The 20,689-nt window shown below is 44.7% G+C and overlaps 1 protein-coding gene across 9 annotated transcripts in view; it reads right to left on the reverse strand.

The window, feature by feature from the left end:
• The window catches only part of LOC140719220 (serine/threonine-protein kinase BRSK2-like), a 347,315-nt gene that overhangs the window by 125,036 nt on the left and 201,590 nt on the right, over positions 1-20,689 (reverse strand). For 8 of the 9 annotated variants that reach the window (XM_073033663.1, XM_073033662.1, XM_073033670.1 and 5 more), the window contains one exon: positions 10,391-10,531. The exons of the other annotated variant lie outside the window; for it this stretch is intronic. In XM_073033663.1, the coding sequence (XP_072889764.1) occupies positions 10,391-10,531 (141 nt within the window). The remainder of the gene's footprint in view (positions 1-10,390; positions 10,532-20,689) is intronic. 9 annotated transcript variants of the gene reach the window in all.

The following is a 20,689-nucleotide window of genomic DNA, read 5'->3' on the forward strand; positions in this document are numbered from 1 at the left end:
CCACCCACGCACATAGACTACCCTCAAACCTCGACAGGCTGTTCTCCTCAAGCCCAGCTCCTCCTTCCCACCCACGCACATAGACTACCCTCAAACCTCGACAGGCTGTTCTCCTCAAGCCCAGCTCCTCCTTCCCACCCACGCACATAGATTACCCTCAAACCTCGACAGGCTGTTCTCCTCAAGCCCAGCTCCTCCTTCCCACCCAAGCACATAGACTACCCTCAAACCTCGACAGGCTGTTCTCCTCAAGCCCAGCTCCTCCTTCCCACCCACGCACATAGATTACCCTCAAACCTCGACAGGCTGTTCTCCTCAAGCCCAGCCCCTCCTTCCCACCCACGCACATAGACTACCCTCAAACCTCGACAGGCTGTTCTCCTCAAGCCCAGCCCCTCCTTCCCACCCACGCACATAGACTACCCTCAAACCTCGACAGGCTGTTCTCCTCAAGCCCAGCCCCTCCTTCCCACCCACGCACATAGACTACCCTCAAACCTCGACAGGCTGTTCTCCTCAAGCCCAGCTCCTCCTTCCCACCCACTCACATAGACTACCCTCAAACCTTGACAGGCTGTTCTCCTCAAGCCCAGCCCCTCCTTCCCACCCACGCACATAGATTACCCTCAAACCTCGACAGGCTGTTCTCCTCAAGCCCAGCCCCTCCTTCCCACCCACGCACATAGATTACCCTCAATCCTCGACAAGCTGTTCTCCTCAAGCCCAGCTCCTCCTTCCCACCCACGCACATAGACTACCCTCAAACCTCGACAGGCTGTTCTCCTCAAGCCCAGCTCCTCCTTCCCACCCACGCACATAGACTACCCTCAAACCTCGACAGGCTGTTCTCCTCAAGCCCAGCTCCTCCTTCCCACCCACGCACATAGACTACCCTCAAACCTCGACAGGCTGTTCTCCACAAGCCCAGCTCCTCCTTCCCACCCACGCACATAGACTACCCTCAAACCTCGACAGGCTGTTCTCCTCAAGCCCAGCCCCTCCTTCCCACCCACGCACATAGACTATCCTCAAACCTCGACAGGCTGTTCTCCTCAAGCCCAGCTCCTCCTTCCCACCCACGTACATAGACTACCCTCAAACCTCGACAGGCTGTTCTCCTCAAGCCCAGCTCCTCCTTCCCACCCACGCACATAGACTACCCTCAAACCTCGACAGGCTGTTCTCCTCAAGCCCAGCTCCTCCTTCCCACCCACGCACATAGACTACCCTCAAACCTCGACAGGCTGTTCTCCTCAAGCCCAGCTCCTCCTTCCCACCCACGCACATAGACTACCCTCAAACCTCGACAGGCTGTTCTCCTCAAGCCCAGCCCCTCCTTCCCACCCACGCACATAGACTACCCTCAATCCTCGACAGGCTGTTCTCCTCAAGCCCAGCTCCACCTTCCCACCCACGCACATAGACTTCCCTCAAACCTCGACAGGCTGTTCTCCTCAAGCCCAGCTCCTCCTTCCCACCCACGCACATAGACTACCCTCAAACCTCGACAGGCTGTTCTCCTCAAGCCCAGCTCCTCCTTCCCACCCACGCACATAGACTTCCCTCAAACCTCGACAGGCTGTTCTCCTCAAGCCCAGCTCCTCCTTCCCACCCACGCACATAGACTACCCTCAAACCTCGACAGGCTGTTCTCCTCAAGCCCAGCTCCTCCTTCCCACCCACGTACATAGACTACCCTCAAACCTCGACAGGCTGTTCTCCTCAAGCCCAGCTCCTCCTTCCCACCCACGCACATAGACTACCCTCAAACCTCGACAGGCTGTTCTCCTCAAGCCCAGCCCCTCCTTCCCACCCACGCACATAGACTTCCCTCAAACCTCGACAGGCTGTTCTCCTCAAGCCCAGCCCCTCCTTCCCACCCACGCACATAGACTACCCTCAAACCTCGACAGGCTGTTCTCCTCAAGCCCAGCTCCTCCTTCCCACCCACGCACATAGATTACCCTCAAACCTCGACAGGCTGTTCTCCTCAAGCCCAGCCCCTCCTTCCCACCCACGCACATAGATTACCCTCAATCCTCGACAGGCTGTTCTCCTCAAGCCCAGCTCCTCCTTCCCACCCACGCACATAGACTACCCTCAAACCTCGACAGGCTGTTCTCCTCAAGCCCAGCCCCTCCTTCCCACCCACGCACATAGACTACCCTCAAACCTCGACAGGCTGTTCTCCTCAAGCCCAGCCCCTCCTTCCCACCCACGCACATAGACTACCCTCAAACCTCGACAGGCTGTTCTCCTCAAGCCCAGCTCCTCCTTCCCACCCAAGCACATAGATTACCCTCAAACCTCGACAGGCTGTTCTCCTCAAGCCCAGCCCCTCCTTCCCACCCACGCACATAGACTACCCTCAAACCTCGACAGGCTGTTCTCCTCAAGCCCAGCCCCTCCTTCCCACCCACGTACATAGATTACCCTCAAACCTCGACAGGCTGTTCTCCTCAAGCCCAGCCCCTCCTTCCCACCCACGCACATAGACTACCCTCAAACCTCGACAGGCTGTTCTCCTCAAGCCCAGCCCCTCCTTCCCACCCACGCACATAGACTACCCTCAAACCTCGACAGGCTGTTCTCCTCAAGCCCAGCTCCTCCTTCCCACCCACGCACATAGACTACCCTCAAACCTCGACAGGCTGTTCTCCTCAAGCCCAGCTCCACCTTCCCACCCACGCACATAGACTATCCTCAAACCTCGACAGGCTGTTCTCCTCAAGCCCAGCTCCTCCTTCCCACCCACGCACATAGACTACCCTCAAACCTCGACAGGCTGTTCTCCTCAAGCCCAGCTCCTCCTTCCCACCCACTCACATAGACTACCCTCAAACCTCGACAGGCTGTTCTCCTCAAGCCCAGCTCCTCCTTCCCACCCACGCACATAGACTACCCTCAAACCTCGACAGGCTGTTCTCCTCAAGCCCAGCTCCTCCTTCCCACCCATGCACATAGACTACCCTCAAACCTCGACAGGCTGTTCTCAAGCCCAGCTCCTCCTTCCCACCCATGCACATAGACTACCCTCAAACCTTGACAGGCTGTTCTCCTCAAGCCTCCAGCCTCCAGAGGACTCGGACTTGCAGGCACTGAACCTTCGACTACCCCATTGAACTCACAGAGATCTGCAGACCCCGGGCCTCAGCTTCTGGTCCTCCTATTCAACCCTCAGGCCTTAGACCTTGAGTTGACACAAGGACCTGAACTCTGGTCACACTGATTTGCAAACTCTCCTGCACTCTCGTTCTTTCCTGACTCCTTCTAACAGTGCCCATTCTTCCTCAATGCAGTGAGGAACTCACTTAGAGTGGGTGGCATGGGATCACACACACCAGTCCTCGTCAAGGGCTTGTCAGTGAGCAGTTTCAAGTCCCTGGGTGTCAACATCTCTGGAGATCTATTGGTGCAACTACGAAAAACACACGTGAGCAGCTATACTTCATTCGCGGTCTGAGAAGATTTGCTACGGTAACAAAGACCTGAGCGAATTTCCACAATTGTACCATGGAGGGGCTTTTAACTTGTGGCGTTACTGTACGGTATGAGAGGCCACTGCGCAGGATCAGAGAGCTGCAGAGGGTTGTAAACACTGTCAGCTCCATCATGGGCACTAGCTTTTCCAGCATTGAGGCCATCTTCAAAAGGAAGCACCTCAAGAAGGTGGCAACTATTATCAAGGACCCTCACCACCCAATTCATGCATTATTACTCCATCGGGGAGGAGATGCAGGAGCCTGAAGAGACACTAATTTAATGTTTTAGGAACAGCTTCTTACTGTCTGACTTCGGATTTCTGAAAGGACAACGAACCTATGATCACTACCGAGTACTTCTGCTCTCCTTTTTGCACTGCTAATTTAACTTTATATATATATTCCTCGCTGTCATTTATAGTTTTGTATGCATTGTACTGTACTGCTTCCCCAAAACAACAGATTTGATGACATCCGACACTGATAATAAACTGATTCGGATTCTGATTCAAAGTTACTGTGAGCGGAATTGAGAGCGGACAGCAGAAGGTGGAATGTGTAGGGGGGAGATCAGAGGTAGCTTTTTTTTTACCCAGGATGGTAGGTAGGCATATGGAACACTCTGCCAGGGGTGTTGGTAGAGGCAGGTACATTAGTGATGTTTAAGATACTCTTAGAATGTACATGTGATAAATAAACCTGAAATCTCACCAATCCAAAGTTGGCTGACTCCCTATCTCACTGAGCTAGTAAGTAAAAGGTAAACAAAGGCTTATCAGACACAAGGTGCAAGAGTAGGCCGCTTGGCCCCTTAAGCCCGGCCTACCATTCAATACGATCATGACTGATCTCTCCCAGCCCTCATCTCCACTTCTGTGCCAGATCACCTCAGTTCCCCGATCTTTCAAAAATATATATCAACCTCAATTTCAAATGACCAATCGCTGCAAAGATCTTGGGGAAAGAGTTCTGGAGATTCACCACCTTCTGCAAGAAGAAATTTCTGGATATCTCAGTTTTAAATGGTGGGTATCGGTATTGGTTTATTACTGTCCCATGCACCAAAATGCAGTGAAGAACTTGTCCTGCAAACTGTTTGTACATATCAAGTCGTTACACGGTGCATTGAAAATAAGGTAAAACAATCACAATGCAGTATAAAGTAATTGAGAAAGGTTAGCATGTTCTTCTCAGGCACTGCTATAACTCAAGCATGCTTGAAGCCAGTGGGTACCTCAGACTGTCGAAGCACAAGGCTAAAAATATGTTGGGCCCAGGATGGATCCTCAGAGATGTTGACACTCTGGACCTTGAAACTGCTCACCTTTTCCATTTCTGCTTCCTCAGTGAGAACTGGTGTGTGTTCACTCATCTTACCCTTTCTGAAATTCACAATCAATTCCTTGGTCTTACTAACCAAAGTGCAAGGTTGTTGCTGTGACACCACTCAACCAGCTGATATATCTCACTCCTATATGCTTCCTCATCATCATCTGAGATTCTGCCAACAATAGCTGTGTCATCGGCAAGTTCATAGATGCTTTCGAGCTGTGCCTAGCCACACAGTCATGGGTGTAGAGGGAGTAGAGCAGTGGGCTTGCATCCTTGAGGTTGATTGTCAGCAGGTTTTCATTTTGAGCTATATCAGAGATCTGAAGCATTAGAAGATGTAGCCCATTCAAGTTAGCCAACTGAGTACATAAAGCATCAACTTGTGGCAGTCTGGTGTTTTGATCAGCAGCCAATGAGCGATCGCAATTGATTGGCAAGAACAAATTAAAATAAACCAGGGACAAGCAGGGACTCATTGTGGAGTGGCTATCATTGGAGTGGGCAGTGTTAGAGATGGGATTTTGAGGCTTTAGCTCTTCGAGGTTTCAGAGAGGTGAATCTTCAGTGGGAGAAGGCAAAAAAACTGTTGCTATGTTTTTTTCCCACAGGTTATTGTTTTTCCTTCTTTATACTTCCTCAGTTAGAACAGTCGGGATACCAGGCAGGATAGTGGAATGCTCCCCTTGCGGGATGTGGGGAGGCAGGGAGACCTCCAGTGTCCCTGACAGCTACATCTGTGAGGAGTGCATCCCACTGCAGCTTCTAACACTTTGCATTAAGGAGCTGGAGCTGCAACTCATTGGCTGAGGGGACGATAGGTAAGTCACGTAGAGAGGTAGTTACACCCTTGGTGCAGGACACAGGAAACTGGGTGACCGTGAGGACGAGGAAAGGGATTAACCAGACAGTGCAGAGTACCCCTGTGGCTGTCCCCCTCCACAACAGCATCCACTGTTGGGGAAATGACCTAGCGGAGGAAAGTTACAGCAGTCAGGTCTCTGGTACTGAGTCTGGCTTTGTGACTCAGAAGTGAAGGGCAGAGAAGAGGCATGCTGTGGTGAGAGGGGATTCGTTAGTTAGGGGAACAGAAAGGAGGTTCTGTGGATGAGAACAAGATTCCCAGTTGGTATGTTGCCTCTGGGGTGCCAGGGTTTGAGACATCTCAGATCGAGTCCTTAGCAATCTTAAGAGGGTAGGAGAACAGCCAGAAGTTGTGGTCCATGTAGATACCAATGATATAGGTAGGAAGAGTGACGAGGTTCTTCAAAATCAGTTCAGGGAGTTAGGTGCCAAGTTAAAGGGCAAGACCTTCAGGGTTATGATCTCAGGATCACTACCCATGCCGTGTGCTAGTGAGGCCAGAAATAGGAAGATCATACAGTTTAACACATGGCTAATGAGTTAGTTTAGGAGGGAATGCATAAGATTTTTGGATCATTGGGCTCTCTCCCAGAGAAGCTGGGACCTTGTACAGAAGAGAAGGTTTGCACCTGAACTGGAGGGAGACTAATATCCTAGTGGGGAGGTTTGCTCATGTTGCTCGGCAGGGTTTAAGCTAGAGTTACAGGTGGATGGGAACCAGAGTGGAGAGATTGTGGAATCAGATGACAAAGTCAGGAATCGAAAGGTTGAGCATGGTGCAACCAAAGTCTTGAGCTGAGTATATTTCAATGCAAGAAGCAGTGTAGGAAAGGCAGATGAGCTCAGGACATGGATCAGCAAGACTGAGACAGGACAGGTTGTGTAGGAGAGTACTTTCCATCTAGCGATCACAATGCCATTAGTTTCAAAGCAAATACGGAAAAGGGTTGAGATGATAAATTGGAGAAAGGCCAATTTTGATGGTATCACAAAGGATCTGGCAAGTGTGGATTGGGATGGGGTGTAAAGTGGGAGGCCTTCAAAGGTGAAATCTTGAGAGTACAAAGCTTGTATGCGCCTGTAAGAATAAAAGGTAAAGATAACAGGTTTAGGGAACATTGGTTTTCAAGAGATATTGAGACCCTGGTTAAGAAATAAAAGAGGTGCAGCGCAGGTATAGGCAGGTAAGAACAAATGATGGACTTATGGAGTATAAGAAATGCAAGAGAACACGAGAAAGAAATTGGAAGGGCTAAAAGAAGGCATGAGATTGCCCTAGTAGACAAGATGAAGGAGAATCTTAAGGGCCGGTTAGGTTCTGCTGACGGTTCTCGGCTCAAAACGTCAAATGCACTCTTTTCCATAGATGCTGCCTGGCCTGTTGAGTTCCTCCAGCATTTTGTGTGGATAGGTCTCTATCAGCTTTGCACATCAAGACACGACAATTTTTCCCCTTCTTTACAAAACTGCTCAAGCTCTGTCAGATTGCATGGGGATCATGAGTGAACAGCCCTTTTCAAGTCCAGCCACAAATTCCCGATTGGATTGAGGTCTGGACCCTGACTTGGCCACCCTAGGACATTAACATCTTTGTTTTTAAGCCATTTCTGTGTAGCTTCGGCTTTATGCCTGAGGTCATTGTCTTGCTGGAAAACAAATCTTCTCCCATGTCACAGTTCTCTTGCAGACTGCATCAGGTTTCTCTGCCTTTACACTGAGAGTAGAGGTACAGACAGCTGATCGGACTTTCCCAAGTGTGGGCATAGGATGGTGCTCTTGATGGTGGGGATCTGATTGAAACATATAAGATTATTAAGGGATTGGACAAGATAGAGGCAGGAAATATGTTCCAGATGCTGGGAGAGTCCAGTACCAGAGGGCATGGTTTGAGAATAAGGGGTAGGTCATTTAGGACAGAGTTAAGGAAAAACTTCTTCTCCCAGAGAGTTGTGGGGGTCTGGAATGCACTGCCTCAGAAGGTAGTGGAGGCCAATTCTCTGGATACTTTCAAGAAGGAGCTAGATAGGTATCTTATGGATAGGGGAATCAAGGGATATGGGGACAAGGCAGGAACCGGGTATTGATAGTAATTGATCAGCCATGATCTCAAAATGGCGGTGCAGGCTCGAAGGGCCGAATGGTCTACTTCAGCACCTATTGTCTATTGACTAACAGTGGTCAAGTGTGTTGGCTCCTCTGCTTCCACAGGTGACAGGTTGGTGGTAGTTGCTCAGAGAATTTTTCAAGCTGGCCTGGTTGAAATCTCCCGCAATGATAGAGAAGGCATCGGCATGCACAGTGTGCTGACTATGTTGTTCAGCTCCTCCACAGCCTGCCCGATGTTGGCCTGAGGTACAATGTACACTGCTGCCAGGATGATGGCAGAAAACTCCCTCAGCAGACAAAATGGATAGCCAGTGGCATTCTTCATTAGGGACCCTCGCCATCCCTCGCCCTACCATTGTGGAGGAGGCACAAGAGCCTGAAGATATTTAAGAACATCTTCTTCTCCTCCACCAATAGATTTTTGAATGGTTCACAAACACTGCATCACTATTTTGCTCTCATTTTGCACTATTTAAAAATATTTTTCTTATTGTAACTTAGTATTTTTTTAAATGACTTTGCTTGTACTGCTGCCACAAAACAAAACATTTCACAATGTCTATCATTGATAATAAACCTGATCCTGCCTCGGATTACCATCTCAATGTACTGATGTGATGGAATGATCTGCGTGCATTGCATGCAAAGCAGCATTTTTCACTCACCTCAGTACATGTAACAATAATGAGCCTATTTAACCAGTGCATTAATTAACTTCCCGATTGAGATGTGTCACGCTGGTCTGGGTAAGTCAAGTCCCACCTCATGTCCTCAGGGTTTCAATAATAACAGCATCAGGCACTTAATGGGTTCACACCAACTCATGCGGGAGATAAACAGCACAGATATAAAGTTATAGGATATCACAGAACAGAAGCAGGTCCTTCTGCCCATCTAGTCCATGCCAAATTCTTCATCTGCCCAGTCCCACCTACCTGCACCCAGATCATATTCCTCCAAATTTCTCCCACCCATTTAACTTTTAATCGAACCTGCATTCACCCCTTCTACTGGCAGCTCATTTCACACTCAAACCACCCACTGAGTGAAGAAGTTTGCCCTCAAGTTCCCCTTTTTTGCCCTTTACCTACGACCTCTAGCTCTAGTGCCGCCCAACCTCAGTGGAAAAAAGACCTGCTTGCATTAACCCTATCTATACCCCTCATAACTTTTTCTACCTCTATTAAATCATTGGCGTCATTCAATGTCTGTAGTGAGATGCTGAAGATGTTCTATAGGTCAGTTGTGGAGAGCGCCCTCTTCTTTGTGGTGGCGTGTTGGGGAGGAAGCATTAAGAAGAGGGACGCCTCACGTCTTAATAAGCTGGTAAGGAAGGCGGGCTCTGTCGTGGGCAAAGTACTGGAGAGTTTAACATCGGTAGCTGAGCGAAGGGCGCTGAGTAGGCTACGGTCAATTATGGATAACTCTGAACATCCTCTACATAGCACCATCCAGAGACAGAGAAGCAGTTTCAGTGACAGGTTACTATCGATGCAATGCTCCTCAGACAGGATGAAGAGGTCAATACTCCCCAATGCCATTAGGCTTTACAATTCTACCGCCAGGACTTAAGAACTTTTTAAAAGCTATTATTAATGCTTTTTGAGACGGTGATTTAGATGCATATCATATTTTTTTACTGAGTTAAGTATTGTATGTAATTAGTTTTGCTACAACAAGTGTATGGCACATTGGAAAAAAAGTTGAATTTCCCCATGGGGATGAATAAAGTATCTATCTATCTATCTAAATCTCCTCACAGTCTCCTGCACTCCAGGGAATAAAGTCCCACCTTGTAACTCAGGTCCTCAAGTCCCAGCAACGTCCTTGTAACTTCTCTGTACTTTTTCAATCTCTTTGATATTTTACCTGTAGGCAGGTGATCAGAATTCCACACAACACTCCAGATTTGGCCTCACCAACATCTTATATAACTTCAACATAACATCCTGTCTTCTGTACTCAGTACTTTGATTTATGAAGGCTCGTGTGCCGAACGCCTTCCATATGACCCTATTTACTGGTGACACCATTTTCAAGGGATTATGGACCTGTATTCCCAGATCCCTCTGTTCTGCCACACTCCTCAGTGCCCTGAAGCTCACTGTGCGAGACCGCTCTCGTAATGTGCAATACCTCATGCTCATCTTCATTAAGTCCCATCTCCCATTTTTCAGACCATTTTACCAGAACCAGCTGCAAGCTTAGAACCCTTCCTACACCCCCAATCTAGGTGTCATTCACAAATTTGCTGATCCAGTTTACCATATTGTCATCCAGATCGTTGATATGAATGACAAACAACAATGGACCCAGTACTGATCCCTGTGGCACACCATTGATCACAGGCCTCCACTCAGAGAGGCAACCATCCACAACCGCTCTCTGGCTTCTCCCACAAAGCCAATGTCTGATCCACTTTACGACCTCACTCTGAATGGCAAGAGTCAGAAGCTTCTTGACCAACCACCCAGGTGGGGCCTTGCTAAAGTGCCTGCGCTATTCTCCAGTAAAACAAAGTCCAACAGAGTGGGTGACCCATACCTCAGAGGGAGAAGGAAAGGAAAAATAACAAAAGGACCTTCACATCAATAAAAATGTTTCCCTACCAGATGGAGTGACTATGACAGAAATCCAGTGCAGATATAATTTGTCGGAAAAACTTGCGAGCTTCTTTTGGTGTCAGTCTTCCCTTTTTGACGAGGTAATCGAACAATTCCCCTCCAGACACATGTTCCAACACTAAGTACCTGAATGAAGGCAAGTACCAAGAAAGTGAAACCTTTCCACCCCAGCACAAAATTAGTCAAGTTAACACATTCCAAAAGGTTTGAGCGTCCAGGGGTAAATTTTGCTAATCAGAAGTCAGAAGTATCCGGGTCAGTCTCTCTTGGCAACTGTGTCTCCGGGAACAGGATTTTAAACACTTACCCAGGACTGAATCCCAATCTTTTGAGGAAGGAATGAGGGAAGGGGTGAGAAATTTAAAAAAAAAGAGGTCAACAAACAGGGAAGGAATGGAAGGCAAAGGATGGAATGAGGCAGCGGATGATGGAAATTGGAAGGGGCAGATAAAATGAATCTAGGAAAGGGAAGCAGAATGATTCACCTCTGAATTTAAGAATCAGCTCCAGCAGAACCATTGTCACGATGTGTCATCGGTGCTTCTGTCACCTGTAACATCAGTCATTTCACAGGGGACAGGGTGATATACATGGTATCCTAGAAACTTAAACCAACTGCACATGCTCTATTCAGGGGTTATTCACCATGTTAGATCACATAAACCACAAAGAAAAGTTTGTAGGCTTCAGTTTATTTCATCATATACTTCATCTTTTAAAAAATTAATTCTATTGAATCTCACCTTAATGTTCAATTCCTTACCCTGAACAATAATCTCTTGGATTTCTTAAACATCTAAAACAGCCCAAAATTCTCCAGTAATGTAAATTTACCTCTTCCCAAATGGTACCTTGAGAAAATCATGTAAAGTTTGTGTGTAAAGGGTTTTGACGAAAAGGCAGGCAGAGCTGAGTCTGTGGCCGGATCAACCACCATCTTATTGAATGGTGGAGCAGGCTTGATGGGCCATCTTTTCTACTTATACTTCTTATGTTCTTGTAACGCATCCATAAAGTGATGAAAACCTTCAAACAATAATTGCTACTTTCAATAAATACCAACGTGTTGCAATATATTACTACTTACTGAAAGCAGCATTGGAGGGGGATTGAGTTCAAGAGCCCCGAGCTTAGGCTACAGCTCTATAAAACCCGGTTAGACGACACTTGGAGTAATATGTTCACTTTTGGTCACCTCATTATAGAAGCAGATGCAGAGGAGAGTTACCAGGACGTACCTGGACTAGAGAGCATGTCTTATGAGGATAGGTTGAGCGAGCTTGTGCTTTTCTCTTTGGGAGCAAAGGAGGATGAGAGATGATTTGCTAGAGACATAGATCAACTGGATTGCCAGAGACTTTTCCCCAGGGTGGAAATGGCTTATAACAGGGGGCATAAATTGAAGGTGATTGGAGGGATGTATAGGGGGAAGTCAGAGGTAGGTTTTTTATTTACACAGAGAGTGGTGGCTGTGTGGAACATTCTGCTAGGGAAGGTGGTAGAGTCAGGTACATTAGGGCCGTGTAAGAGACTGTTAGACAGGCACACGATGACAGTAAAATGGAAATCCGTGTGGGAGGGAAGAGTTAACCTGATCTTAGAGTAGGTGGAAAAGTCGGCACAACATTGTGGGCTGAAGCTCCCATACTGTGCTGTATTGTTCCACTTCTGTCCTATGCAATGGCTCCCCTATGGGTAAGATGAAGCCATGCGAGGCTGCAGCCACTTCTGCTGGACTAACCAAAGGTGTTACTGTCTTCTTTAAATTTATTTTCTATGATTGCAAGACCCTTCTGGATATAGAGAACTTAAAGTACTGCAGGTGTACTCCATGAGTGAGTTGCCCGTTGGTGGAGAACCTGGAGGAGCTGGACTTGGTAATGTTTCCCGTGACAGAGAGGAGTCAGAGTCGGTGCGTGGAGGGAGTGTGCAAACTAACAGAGTGATTGTCTCTGTTGCTTTTCTTGTGATTGCAAGACCCTGTTGGACTTTGGTAATGTGGAATGCTGCAAGTCCAGTTCACTGGTTCGAGGGTGTGACTGACGGCTGGGGAGATGTGTTGCCTCGGTTGTGGTAAGGACTAGGCCTTCGGACTGCAGGGTCACCTGTTGGTTGCTCAGGAGAGGACACATTGATGTGGTGTTTATTGGTGTGTGGCCTCCATCGCAGCGAAGCTAGCATCCCCTGTTTGCAGCAGTCCAGGAGAGAGGCATCAGAATTGGTGCCGGAGGCTGTGTAATGGAGTCCATGCTGGTTCTCTTGGTAGAAGACTAACTTTCAAGCCGTAGAGTTGCCTACTTGCAGCTGCCGAGGAGAGAGGTGTTGGAGTCGGTGGGGGTACAATGTCTATTCTGGCATCAGTGCTGCCCTCCAGTGTTCAGTCGGCAGATGACAAGCTGTATTGTGTTCGACTGCAGACTGCTGCAACATTCATGGACACAGGAACTTGGACTTTTTTTGTGTGACTGTAGTTTACTAAACATAGAAACGTAGAAAACCTACAGCACAATACAGGCCCTTCAGCCCACAGTGCTGTGCCAAACATGCATTTACTTCAGAAATCACCTAGGGTTACCCATTGCACTCTATTATTTTAAGCTCCATGTACCTATCCAGGAAACTCTTAAAAGACCCTATCATATCCACCTCCACCACCACCGCCGACAGCCCATTCCACACACTCACCATGCTCTGCATAAAAAAAACTTACCCCTGACATCTCCTCTGAACCTACTTCCAAGCACCTTAAAACTGTGCCCTCTCGTGTTAGCCATTTCAGCCCTGGGAAAAAGCCTCTGACTATCCAATCAATCAATGCCTCTCAACATCAAAAACACCTCTATAAGGTCACCTCTCATCCTCCATCGCTCCAAGGAGAAAAGGCCGAGTTCACTCAACCTATTCTCATAAGGCATGCTCCCCAATCCAGACAACATCCTTGTAAATCTCCTCTGCACCCTTTCTATGGCTTCCACATCCTTCCTGTAGTGAGGTGACCAGAACTGAGCACAGTACTCCAAGTGGGGTCTGACCAGGGTCCTATATAGCTGTAACATTACCTCTCGGCTCTTAAATTCAATCCCATGGTTGATGAAGGCCAATGCGCCGTATGCCTTCTTAACCACAGAGTCAACCTGCACAGCAGCTTTGAGTGTCCTATGGACTCAGACCCCAAGATCCCTCTGATCCTCCACACTGCCAAGTGTCTTGCCATTAATGCTATATTCTGCCATCATATTTGACCTACCAAAATGAACCACCTCTCACTTATCCGGGTTGAACTCCGTCTGCCACTTCTCAGCCCAGTTTTGCATCCTATCAATGTTCCGCTGTAACCTCTGACATCTCTCCTCACTATCCACAACACCCCCAACCTTTGTGTCATCAGCAAACTTACTAGCCCAACCCCCCACTTCCTCATCCAGGTCATTTATAAAAATCACGAAGAGAAGGGGTCCCAGAACAGATCCCTGAGGCACACCACTGGTCACTGACCTCCATGAAGAATATGACTTGTCTACAACCTTCTGTGAGCAAGCCAATTCTGGATCCACAAAGCAATGTCCCCTTGGATCCCATGCCTCCTTACTTTCTCAATAAGCCTGCTTGGGGTACCTTATCCAATGCCTTGCTGAAATCTATATACACTACATCTACTGCTCTACCTTCATCAATGTGTTTGGGCATATCCTCAAAAAATTCAATCAGGCTCATAAGGCATGACCTGTCTTTAACAAAGCCATGCTGACTATTCCTAATCATATTATGCCTCTCCAAATGTTCATAAATCCTGCCTCTCAGGATCTTTTCCATCAACTTAACAACCACTGAAGTAAGACTCACTGGACTATAATTTCCTGGGCCATCTCTACTCCCTTTCTTGAATAAGGGAACAACATCTGCAACCCTCCAAAACTCTGGAACCTCTCCCGTCCTCATTGATGATGCAAGGATCATTGCCAGAGGCTCAGCAATCTCCTCCCTCGCCTCCCACTGTAGCCTGGGATACATCTCATCCGGTCCCAGTGACTTATCCAACTTGATGCTTTCCAAAAGTTCCAGCACATCCTCTTTCTTAATGTCCATCTGCTCAAGCTTCTCAATCCACTGTAAGTCATCCCTACAATCGCCAAGATCCTTTTCCGTAGTGAATACTGAAGCAAAGTATTCATTAAGTATCTTTACTATCTCCTCCGGTTCCATACACACTTTCCCACTGTTACACTTGATTGGTCCTATTCTCTCACATCTTATCCTCTTGCTCTTCACATACTTGAAGAATGCTTTGGGGTTTTCTTTAATGCTGCTTGCCAAGGCCTTCTCATGGCCCCTTCTGGCTCTCTTAATTTCATTCCTAAGCTCTTTCCTGCTAGCCTTATAATCTTCTAGATCTTTATCATTACCTAATTTTTTGAACCTTTTGTAAACCTTTCTTTTCTTCTTGACTAGATTTTCAACAGCCTTTCTACACCACGGTTCCTGTACCCTACGATCCTTTCTTTCTTTTCTTTTCTTTTTTACAATATTTTTATTCAGAAAAAAAACAAGATTTACAGAGTGCAACACATAGATACATCTCAACATAACTTGTGTACATTCATATATTGTAATAAAATTGATCAAAATGTTATAGCATAACACATAAAGGTATACCACTCTGTAATCAAAAATTTAAAGATAGGTCATACATCATAAAAAAAAATTTATATAAAAAAAGTCAACCCCCTACCAACTACCAAAGAAAAAAGCTGATGGATGACAATGGATAAATTAGAAAAGAAAACATATTCGCTTAAGAAGAGAAGATAAAAATATACATAAAAGTCTGTGCACTGTTAAACTTTATAAATTGGAAAAGTAATTTAGGAAAGGTCCCCAGATATCATAGAAAGATTGTTTCAAATTTAAGACTGAGCAGCAGATCTTTTCTAAATTTAAATAAGACATAATATCATGTAGCCATTGAAGATGTGTAGGAGGGGTAGAGTCCTTCCATTTAAGCAAGATTGCTCTCCTTGCTAAAAGAGAGGTAAAAACTAAAACCTGTAGGTTAGGAGTATTTAAAGTTATATCTTCATCTGCAATAATACCAAACAAGGCAGTAAGGGGATTTGGGTCAAATTGGACCCTAAAAAGTTGTGAGAAGGTATGGAATACTTCCCGCCAAAACTTTTCAATTTTAGGGCAAAACCAAAACATATGAATTAAAGACGCATTAGCAGAGTTACATTTATTACAAAATGGAGAAAAATTCGGATAAAGCTTCTGTTTAGAAATCTAAGTTCTATGAACCACTTTAAAGTGTAGAAGAGAATGACGAGCACAGAAAGATGATTTATTAACCCGTTTAAGAATTTTATTCCATCTATCATCAGAAATCTGACAATTTAGGTCATCCTCCCAAGCTTTTTTTATTTTATCTAAAAAGTCTTATCTAGATTCAATCAACAAGTTATAGATACTGGTAATAGAACCATTAACAAAAGGTTTTAAATTTAAAAGATCATCCAGTAAATTTTTATCAGGACCTACAGGAAAAGTAGTTAATTAGAAACGTAAGAAATCTCTAATTTGAAGGTATCTGTAAAAATGTGTTTTTGGGAGTGCAAATTTAGTTGACAATTGGTCAAATGAAGCAAGAGATCCTGAGATAAACAGGCCCCAAAAACATTTAATACCTAGTTCATCCAAATCCTTAAAGACTTTGTCAGTCATGGAAGGGATAAAAAAATAATTAAGGAGAATGGGAGATGATAATGAAAAATTCACTAAAACAAAAAATTTCCTAAATTGAGACCAAATCCTTAAAGTTTGCTTAACAATTATGGTATCTGTTATTTTATTTGCTGAAAAAGAAGAATATGATCCAACAAGAGAGACAATAGAGGAACTTTTTTACAGAATTAACTTCTAAGGAGACCCATGATGGGCAATCTTTACGATAAATATAATAAGACCAGAAAGTAATATTCCTTATATTGGCAGCCCAATAGTAAAACCTAAAATTGGGTAGGGCTAATCCACCCATCTCTTTATTTCTTTGTAGGTAAACTTTACTTAAACGAGCTTGCTTATTATTCCAAATATAAGATGTTAAAATTGAATCTAAAGAATCAAAGTAGGTCTTAGGAATTAAAATAGGTAAGGCCTGAAAAAGATATAAAAATTTAGGAAGAATCTTCATTTTAATCGAATTAATTCGGCCAATTAGGGATAAAGAAAGAGGAGACAATTTAGAAAGCGTCTTTTTCACATAATTCAATAAGGGGTTTAAGTTTTCTTTAAATAAATTCTTGATGTTTTTAGTAATTGTTACACCTAGATATGTAAATTGACTTTTAACAACTTTGAACGGAGATTTGGCATTTAATGACATTAGGTCATTTAAAGAAAATAGCTCACTTTTATGTAAGTTCAGCTTATATCCTGAAAAAGAACTAAACTGGGAAATTAAAGAAAGAACTGAAGGTAAAGAAGTTTCAGTGTTAGAGATAGAAAGTAAAATATCATCAGCGTATAACGAAATTTTATGAGTCATACCTTCCCTTAGTATACCAGAAATGTCCTTAGATTCTCAAAATACTATTGCTAAGGGTTCTATAGCTAAAGCAAAAAGCAAAGGACTAAGAGGGCAACCTTGTCTAGTTCCCCACTGTAATTTAAAGGGCTTAGAAATTTGAGAGTTAGTAATAACCTGACCAGTAGGAGACAAGTAAATTAATTTAACCCAATGAATAAAATTAGGCCCAAAATTAAACTTTTCTAAGGTCTTAAAAAGATAATTCCACTCAATCCTATCAAAGGCTTTTTCTGCATCTAAGGATAATATACACTCTGATATTTTTTTGGATGGTGAATATATCACATTCAACAACCGACATATATTAAAATATGAGTAACGATTTTTAATAAATCCTGTCTGGTCATGTGATATAATAGATGGTAAAATATTTTCAAGTCTTCGAGCTAAGATTTTGGATAAGATTTTTGCATCAACATTTAATAAAGAGATCGGTCTGTATGAAGAACATTCAGCTGGATTTCATTCTTAAGCTCTTTCCTGCTAGCCTTATAATCTTCTAGATCTCTATCATTACCTAATTTTTTTAACCTTTTGTAAACCTTTCTTTTCTTCTTGACTAGATTTTCAACAGCCTTTCTACACCACGGTTTCTGTACCCTACGATCCTTTCTCTGTCTCATTGGAATGCACCTACGCAGAACTCCACGCAAATATCCCCTGAACATTTGACACATTTCTGCTGTACATTTCCCTGAGAATATCTGTTCCCAATTTATGCTTCCAAGTCCCTGCCTGGCAGCTTCATATTTCCCCTTAGTTCAATTAAACGCTTTCCTAACTTGTCTGTTCCTATCCCTCTCCAATGCTATGGTAAAGGAGATTGAATTGTGATCACTATCTCCAACATGCTCTCCCACTGAGAAACTTGACAGCTGACCAGTTCATTCCCAATATCAGATCAAATACAGCCTCTCCTCTTGTAGGCTTATCTACATATTGTGTCAGGAAACCTTCCTGAACACACCTAACAAACTCCACCCCATCTAAACCCCTTGCTCTAGGGAGATGCCAATCAATATTTGTGAAATTAAAATCTCCCACCACAACAACCCTGTTATTATTACACCTTTCCAGAATCTGTCTCCCTATCTGCTCCTCGATGTCCCTGTTACTATTGGGTGGTCTATAAAGAACACCCAGTAGAGTTATTGACCCCTTCCTGTTCCTAACTTCCACCCACAGAGACTCTGTAGACAATCTCACCATGACTTCCTACTTTTCTGCAGCCGTGATACTGTTTCTGATCAGCAGTGCCACGCCCCACCTCTTTTGCCTCCCTCCCTGCCCTTTCTGAAACATCTAAAGGATATTTATTATATACTGCTATCAAATATGTGGTATATGAGTCTTGAGACTATGGGTGTTGTGTTTTGTACCATGGCCCAGAGGAACACTGATTTGTTTGGACGTATTCGGGGTTTTCATGTATGGTTGAAGGACAATTAAACTTGAACTCCAACTTCAAATCAGGTTTAGTATCGCCGGCATGTGTCATGAAATTTGTTGTTATTGTGGCCAGCAGTGGCAGCAAATATAATAATAGAACTTAAACTTGTAGAAACCGTAAGCTGATTTAACACTTTACACATCTGATCACGTCACTGACTTTTCACTCTCTCTGATGTTCTCAACATTTATTTATTATTTTTATTTTGTTTCTTTCTTTTTATTTGCACAATTTGTTGTCTTTTGCGCATTGGTTGTTTGTCCATCTTTGCGCGCAGATTTTTACTGATTCTATTGTGTCTCTATGTGTTTACTGTGAATGCCCACTGGAAGATGAATCTCAAGGTAGTACATGGTGACATATACGTACTTTGGTAATAAATTTACTTTGAACTTTGCGGTTGGGTAGAGGAGACCAAGTGATTCATTCACAAGTCTGCATGGTGTTGCAGAGTGTTGTGAGAAATATTGTGGGTTCCTGCTTCCTGGTGAAATCGAGTTGACCCCCTGTTACCTGTTTATGCCACATCTCCTTCAGAAGAGAAACTGATGTAAACAGTTTTCCCATGAGGAGGAGTGTTCTACTGGTCTCCATGATGGAAGTGATATCCACTGTGTGCCACAATTTGTAAAGGGAATGGGCAGGAGACAGAAATAGGCCTTCTATTCTTCTATCATGGGTTCACGCACTCTGCCTCCCACCACTTACACTCACCAGTGCTCTCCACTGAATAGCCTTGTGGTCATTGTGAATTGTCCCGTGATTAGGCTCGGGTTAACCATATAACCATATAACAATTACAGCACAGAAACAGGCCATCTCGGCCCTTCTAGTCCGTGCCGAATGCTTATTCTCACCTAGTCCCACCTACCTGCACTCAGCCCATAACCCTCCATTCCTTTCCTGTCCATACACCTATCCAAATTTTTTTTACATGACAAAATCAAACCTGCCTCTACCACTTCCACCGGAAGCTCGTTCCACACAGCTACCACTCTCTGAGTAAAGAACTTCCCCCTTGTGTTACCCCTAAACTTTTGCCCCTTAACTCTCAACTCATGTCCTCTTGTTTGAATCTCCCCTATTCTCAATGGAAAAAGCCTATCCACGTCAACTCTATCTACCCCCTCATAATTTTAAATACCTGTATCAAGTCCCCCCTCAACCTTCTATGCTCCAAAGAATAAAGATCTAACTTGTTCAACCTTTCTCTGTAACTTAGGTGCTGAAACCCAGGTAATATTCTAGTAAATCTCCTCTGTACTCTCTCTATTTTGTTGACATCTTTCCTATAATTTGGTGACCAGAACTGTACACAATACTCCAAATTTGGCCTTACCAATGCCTTGTACAATTTTAACATTACATCCCAACTCCTATACTCAATGCTCTGATTTATAAAGGCCAACATACCAAAAGCTTTCTTCACCACCCTATCCACATGAGATTCCACCTTCAGGGAACTATGCACCATTATTCCTAGATCACTCTGTTCTACTGCATTCCTCAATGCCCTACCATTTACCACGTATGTCCTATTTTGATTAGTCCTACCAAAATGTACCACCTCACACTTAGCAGCATTAAACTCCATCTGCCATCATTCAGCCCACTCTCCTAACTGGCCTAAATCTATCTGCAAGCTTTGAAAACCTACTTCATTATCCACAACGCCACCTATCTTAGTATCATCTGCATACTTACTAATCCAATTTACCACCACATCATCCAGATCATTAATGTATATGACAAACAACATTGGACCCAGTACAGATCCCTGAGGCACACCACTAGTCACCAGCCTCCAACCTGACAAACAGTTATCCACCACTACTCTCTGGCATCTCCCATCCAGCCACTGTCAAATCCATTTTACTATTTCAATATTAATACCTAACAATTGAACCTTCCTAACTAACCTTCCGTGTGGAACCTTGTCAAAGGTCTTACTGAAGTCCATATAGACAACATCCACTGCTTTACCCTCGTCAACTTTCCTACTAGTTAAATCAGGAGATGCTGGGCATCATGCAGGGCCAGAAGGGCCTAATCCCTGCCGTATCTCAATAAATAAATAACCCCCCCTACGTACCCCCACACACGTACAATTCTCTGCATATTCATGTGCTTATCTCATAGTCTCGTAAATTCTTGTCTGCTGACTGCCTCCACAACCACTTCTGGCAGTGAATTTTGGTCCCCACCACCTTCTGTGTAAAAAAAACTGCCTCACATACCTCCTTTATACTTTCCC

Source organism: Hemitrygon akajei, chromosome 31 (assembly GCF_048418815.1).
Source record: "Hemitrygon akajei chromosome 31, sHemAka1.3, whole genome shotgun sequence".
Lineage (NCBI taxonomy): Eukaryota > Metazoa > Chordata > Chondrichthyes > Myliobatiformes > Dasyatidae > Hemitrygon > Hemitrygon akajei.